General features: G+C 48.6%; 1 protein-coding gene across 4 annotated transcripts in view; it reads left to right on the forward strand.

Annotated features, from left to right (window-relative positions):
• The window catches only part of ADCY4 (adenylate cyclase 4), a 76692-nt gene extending 70414 nt beyond the window's left edge, over positions 1-6278 (forward strand). For all 4 annotated transcript variants that reach the window (XM_081167755.1, XM_081167754.1, XM_081167756.1 and 1 more), the window contains exons 25-26: positions 2480-2604; positions 4027-6278. In XM_081167755.1, coding sequence (XP_081023881.1) covers positions 2480-2604; positions 4027-4179 — 278 coding nt within the window. In that variant the 3' untranslated portion in view covers positions 4180-6278. The remainder of the gene's footprint in view (positions 1-2479; positions 2605-4026) is intronic.
• The last annotated feature ends 587 nt before the right edge of the window (positions 6279-6865 follow it).

Below are 6865 nucleotides of genomic sequence, written 5' to 3' on the forward strand. Positions count from 1 at the left end.
GGAAGGAGGCGGTCTTCCAGATATTTGGGGCCCGCATCGTTTAAGGGATTTAAACATCAACTCTAGTACAGTGGTGCCTTGGGTTAAGTACTTAATTCATTCCGGAGGTCCGTTCTTAACCTGAAACTGTTCTTAACCTGAAGCACCACTTTAGCTAATGGGGCCTCCTGCTGCTGCTGCGCTGCCGGAGCACGATTTCTGTTCTTATCCTGAAGCACTATTTCTGGGTTAGTGGAGTCTGTAACCTGAAGCATATGTAACCTGAAGCATATGTAACCTGAGGTACCACTGTACTGGGGTGAGGAACATCTGGCCCCAAGGCCCATTTGTCCTGCCAGGCCATTTGACCAAGTCACAACCACTTTCCTCACACCTCTGAGGTCTGTGGCAGGTAAAGTTGTGGCTGGACCAAGAAGAGTGAATGCAGCAAAATGATTCAAAGTCCAGATTATCAGTTGACTTTTGAGGCTTCAAAACTCCAACAATCATCAGTGGTTAGAGAGAAACCTGCATAGGCAAAGCCCCAACCACCCGATGGGATCAGCTGTGCTAGAGGATTCCCCATCGGAAACCCCCTTGTGCAACTGAGGGGGCTGCAGGAAACATTCAAAGAGCTTCCTCCAATGCTTTGAGTGCAAACTGCTTTCTGAGAAAAGGGGAGGAGTACTGAAATCTCTCCCCCCCCCCTTCCACAGAAAGCACTGTCCATTCAAAGCACTTCCCCCAGGGCTTAGAATGCAAGCTGTTCTTTTCTGCAGAAGGAACAACGTTCTGCGTTTCGGAGCATTTCCCTCTCTGCTGACACTTCAAACCGATTCCTGGAACTGCTGATCAGCAACGACAAGGAGCCTCTGTGAAGATATGCTCTCAGCAACAATCAGCTCATTGGCACAGAAAGTTCATTTCTGGCAGCAGTTGCTGTGACCACCAATTGGCTGATTGGCAGCTACAGCAACCTCCTTTCAACCGTGTCAGTCACCTGACATCATTATGGTATCAGGTGACTGAAAGGTGGGCGGTTTGCTGGCCTAGTCCAGGTCTAGTTCCCCGATCCCCATTCTAGCAGAAACTGGCTGTGTGCACAGCACTTACTGGCTGGTGCCTATGCTGTCACCAAGAAACCTCCCTTCCCCAACCCAGCACTGCAAAGTAAAGTAATGAATAAACTGCTAAACCAAGGGTGGGTTTTGGGAAACTGCAGCCCTTCAGAAAATGGAAGGGAGGCATTCCATACACAATACGGAGGCTATAAACTGTTTTGAACATTGTTCTACAGGCCTGGTATAACCTTTCTCCAACTGGGAGACCTCCAAATGTGTTGGACTATGGCTCCGGGTGGTGCTGTGGGTTAAACCACAGAGCCTAGGACTTGCCGATCAGAAGGTCGGCGGTTCGAATCCCCGCGATGGGGTGAGCTCCCGTTGCTCGGTCCCTGCTCCTGCCAACCTAGCAGTTCAAAAGCACGTCAAAGTGCAAGTAGAGAAATAGGTACCGCTCTTGTGGGAAGGTAAACAGTGTTTCCATGTGCTGCTCTGGTTCGCAAGAAGTGGCTTAGTCCTGCTAGCCACATGACCCGGAAGCTGTACACTGGCTCCCTCGGCCAATAAAGCGAGATGAGCGCCGCAACCCCAGAGTCAGCCACGACTGGACCTAATGGTCAGGGGTCCCTTTACCTTTACCTTTTATGGCTCCCATCATCCCTGTCATTCTAGTTTGGGCTGATGGGAATTGCGATTCAACATGTGGAAGACCGCTACTTCCCCCCTTCTGTCCAAACACCCACAAAGTGATCTTAAGGATTCAAGGAGGGGAGTGTTCGGGCCTCTCCCTGAGAAATTGGGGAAAGGGCAGGATGAATAGCTCAAACAGTGTTTGATTGGCTGGCACACCTGCCTGTCATTTCAGTTGTGAAGGCAATGGAGGAGGCAGCAGCAGATGTGTAAACGTAAAGGGACCCCTGACTGTTAAGTCCAGTCACAAACAACTCTAGGGTTGCGGCGCTCATCTCGCTTTACTGGCCAAGGGAGCCGGCGTACAGCTTCCAGGTCATGTGGCCAGCACGACTAAGCCCCTTCTGGCAAACCAGAGCAGCGCACGAAAATGCCTTTTACCTTCCCGCCAGAGCAGTACCTATTTATCTACTTGCATTTTGATGTGCTTTCGAACTGCTGGGTGGGCAGGAGCTGGGACCGAGCAACGGGAGCTCACCCCATCACGGGGATTTGAACCGCCAACCGTCTGATCCGCAAACCCTAGGCTCTGTGGTTTAGACCACAGCGCCACCCGCGTCCTAGCAGATGTGTAGGGCCACACAAAAAGCCAAATTATTACAATTGGTCCAGAATGACCCCCCAACCCTTGTGAATTCCCACCAGCCCCCCCTAAAAATAATTAATTAATAATACTTGCTGACCATAGGTATGCAGTCTTTAATCCACTGTATATCTGTGTCCCCAACCTCTACGTTATCTTTTTCCAGGTATAAACCATGGACCAGTTGTGGCGGGCGTGATTGGAGCCCAGAAACCCCAATATGATATTTGGGGGAACACAGTCAATGTGGCCAGCAGGATGGAGAGCACGGGAGTGCTGGGGAAGATACAGGTAGGGCTTTTAAAACACAGCCTGCGGTTTCTTATGTGATCCCCGGCGCCACCTGAAGCTTCCCTGTGCTTCCCTTCTATCAGTGTTCCTCACCTATTTTTTTAAAAAAGTTTCCTCTTTCTAAGTAGTTTCTGAATGATAGTGTTTTATTTGGATGGATTGTTGGGCGGCGGGCAGCAGGGGGTTTGAGTTAGTTCCTGGTTATATGGCTTGGGATAAAAGATTTTTTTCCCCTGGCTTGTGTGGGCACTGAAGTCAGAAAGGAAATACATCCAGTTGTTTTTCAGAATAGTAGCTGGCTGTTGTCAGCCACGGCAGGTGTAACAACAACAACAACAACTTATTTGTTTATTTATACCCTGCCCATCTGGCTGGGTTTCCCCATCCACTCTGGGCAGCTCCCAACAGAATATTAAAAACATGATAAAACATTAAACATTAAAAACTTCCCTAAACAGGGCTGCCTTCAGATGTTTTCTAAAAGTCAGATAGTTGTTCATTTCCTTGACATCTGGTGGGAAGGTGTTCCACAGGGCAGGTGCCACTACCGAGAAGGCCCTCTGCCTGGTTCCCTGTAACCTTACTTCTTGCAGTGAGGGAACCGCCAGAAGGCCCTCAGCGTTGGACCTCAGTGTCCGGGCAGAATGATGGGGGTGGAGACACTCATTCATATATACTGGGCCAAGGCTATTTAGGGTTTTAAAGGTCAGCACCAACACTTTGAATTGTGCTCGGAAATGTACTCACCGGGTTCTGGGAGAAGGGGGGTCTGGAATGTTCTCTAGTGATAATGTGCCAGCCAGTTGCTCTGTCTCTGTCTCTCCCTCTTCTTCTTCTCCCATTATCTCTCAACTGCTCTCTTCATCTATGTCTGAGCTGACCTCAAACCACTGTTGTAAATCTACACTGTCTCCCTCTTCTCTGGAAGGTTCAGGAGGGGGAGGGGGAGGCGGTCTCCACCATTCCTCCTCCGATGTCCACTCCCTGACACACACCTGTGTGGGAGAAAGATTTGGCCCACCAGCAAATATCTGGTACCCACCCACCCCAATGAAATGAAATCTCCATATTCAAAACCAGTGTGACTTTGCATACCAGTCACTGGGAGCCAAGCAGCAGGAGAAAGGTTTGTCTTTTAGTATATGCACCTTGACTGAAGAGGTGTGAGGGAGCAACCCTGTGTCATTTCATCTCAAGTAGCATATTGTCTTAAACGTACACTGGAATCATAACCTGTCATGGGTTAGGAATTATGACATCCACTAGTAAAGGACTACTAATGAACAAAATTAGGGGAGTATTTTCATTGTGACCATTTTTACCTAACCCAACCAAGAGCAACCAAGTTTTGACCAGATTTTTGTATGTATCCCTACCAGGCCATTCTCTTTAATGGTCTCCTCCTCTCTTCTTTTCACACAGGTCACAGAAGAAACAGCCAAGGCCTTGGAGACACTGGGTTACATTTGCTCCCTTCGTGGGGTTATAAAGGTGAAAGGCAAAGGTGAACTTCGAACATACTTTGTCTGTACAGACACGACCCGGCCTGGCCCCCAAGCACCTATGCTGAGCTGAGTTTCTGGGAATGAAACTGTGACAAGCACTGGATTTTTTTTTTTTGGGGGGGGGTTCCCTGGAGACAGCTGCAGGTGCTTCATCCAGCCACTTGGGGGCAGCAGGAGGCTTAACTCTAACTGACCCCTCTAGCACTGGATTTCCTGCAAGTCTTTGTGCTCCACACTTGGGGTTCATGGGCTCTCACAAACTATGTGTGTCATAAATGGAGTGGCTGTTGGAGGAGGATTGAACCCTGGAGGCTGGGGAAAGACCCCCAAGGACACACCATACATATAAAAGTACTGTGAGCTGGAAAAAAGTTGCTGAAGTACATTTGCCCTTTTTGAAAAAACAAACAAAACCAAAACCCTACCTCTGCAATCAATGACCAATACACCTCTGTGTTTTCCTGCTGTGACAAAGACACACACCTTGCTGTTGACTCACCTAGAACTCTTTAAAGGCACCTCAAATGGCCAAGTAGGGCTTTATCCCACTTCACAGAAGGAAGACAACAACTCCTCGATCAAGTTGGACGCTTCCCAAACCTTATTTGAGGAACCTTCAGTCCAGCTGCTTGATCTAAACCAGTGGTCTAAGGAACACCTTCAACCCTCCTAAACTAAACTAAGCTCAGCTCAGCTCCCAAGCCCAAAACATTGTGTCCAGTCATTTTATGAAGGTGCTTAATCCCCACCCAGTCTGTTAAGCAGGGGCCAATCACAGTGTGGCTTCTTGAAACCATGGGGTTTGGCAGGGACTGGGTGTGGGTTGGGAGATGTCTGAACAGGCATGTCCTGTATCAACAGTGGGAAGCTTTCATCCTAGGGGCCCAATCAGACCCACCAGACCTCCCCATTTGGCCTGAGAGGCTGTTTCAGCCAAGCTGGACACAGACTGGCAGAACATTGAGCATTGCCCCCATCACTCATCTGGTTTCTTTAGGTTGTCACAGAAGAAACCAATATTCCCCCAGTTTCTTTCTAGGCCAGTTTCTCTTCTGCCCTGCCCTGCCCTCTTCCTCTCCTGATTGTGGCATGTGTCTTTACTCTCCTTTTCATGTGCAGGTGCTGCAGGGTTTGAAAGCGACATCATGTCGGGGAACAGCCTCCCCCTTTTCATTCAAGGAATGGATTTTCACCCGTGGTCAGTTTTGATTTTGTGGGAAGGGAGAGGGAAGCGTACAGTACACAGTTTAAGGCCTTAGACCCGAGACCTGGGACACAGCTGTTGCCAAATAGCTCAGAGGGGGCCTAATTCAGCTCTCCTCCCCAGTCACTTTACTAGTTAATGAGTTGACACTTCAACCATGCTTTCCGCCAAATGGGAACCCTTTATAGTATGCACCGCATCTCACACATTGCTCTAGTGTCACACTGGAAGCAGCATGTGTGAATCAGGTGGGGATACGTCTTGTCCACAGGCCAGATGTTGCCCTTCATGTCTCTCCATCCAGCCCTTGGGACTTTCCTTGGGCCACGCCCCTCTGTCCAGGCCACACCCCTCACTGGTCCTGCTCCACACCTTTGAATGCTTTTGCCTGGCTGGAATATGCCATTGAACTGTGACCAGGTCTCTTGCTTCCTGGATAGAGGAAGGAGAGATTTAGGGGGTAAAGGGAATTTAGAGTGCTGTATAAGGGCAAGAGTCTCACCCATTGCTCCACCCACTGTTGCTCCTGGCCCTGCCCACCACTGGTAGGTGCCCGTCCAATGAAGGTTACCCACAAAGGAACGTGCTCCTCAAGCTGCGAAACATCCCATGCCCCCTGTGTGAATCCTATTCCCCAGGATCTGACCAAAACCAGAATATCTTGCAAGTCCAAAGGCATGGCTGAAAATCCTCTGTGAGGTTGCAAGCGATTGTGGACTGGACTGGAGCAATGACTCGTCAGGCCATCAGGTGCCTTTTCAAGAGATGAGCTGCTCCCTTTCTCCTTGCAAGGAGGAAGAGGTGCAAGTGGAATCAGAGCCGACCTATTTAAATTCTTGAAGAAATAAACAGCGTGGTATATATTTTATTTGTAAATAACGGTGTCTCTTAAGCGTTTCTTTCGTTGGCTTTGTTCTGCTCTTTTAAAAGAAAAAAGAAAACACTGACACTTTCAAAGCTCTAAACTTTTGTCCTGGTGTTAATTTTTGATCCTGCCTGCCACTATTGAATTCCCAAACAGTAGGGCTGGAGAATCTTAGAGTACGGTGAGATAAGCTGAACATGCTAAGAGGAATAATAGAACAAAATCTGCTGGAGTAGAGCAGAACCATAGCTAGGTGATCTTGTGCCCCCTAGCCACAGACAAATTAGCTCTTCTTTCTGCCTCTCCTCTAACTACCCCCTCCATCCATTCAATTCCTTACGCACTTCACCTTGTAATGAATTCTTTCACAGAAAATCCAATACTTAATTATATTTCTTAGCTGATTTTGCACCCCCCTGCCTGTGCCCCTGGTGGGGTCCTTCCTCACTGCCCCCTAGCTACAGGCCTGGGGTGGAGTCTTCCTTGCCTCTGAGAGGGCTGGAAAGGGCTTGGCTTTTCCAAGACTCTATTGCCACCTTTTCAATGTAGGGATCACATTTTTGTGAAATTTTGTGAAATCTGTGAAACGGGTTTTTGTTGCATGTACCTTTCTTTCAATAAGGGATAGATGAGAAATTTGTTCATTCCATGCTTTTAAGTGAACTGACCACCACCTTTCCTCACAGA

This window comes from Podarcis bocagei, assembly GCF_964188305.1.
Source record: "Podarcis bocagei genome assembly, chromosome: 13".
NCBI lineage: Eukaryota > Metazoa > Chordata > Lepidosauria > Squamata > Lacertidae > Podarcis > Podarcis bocagei.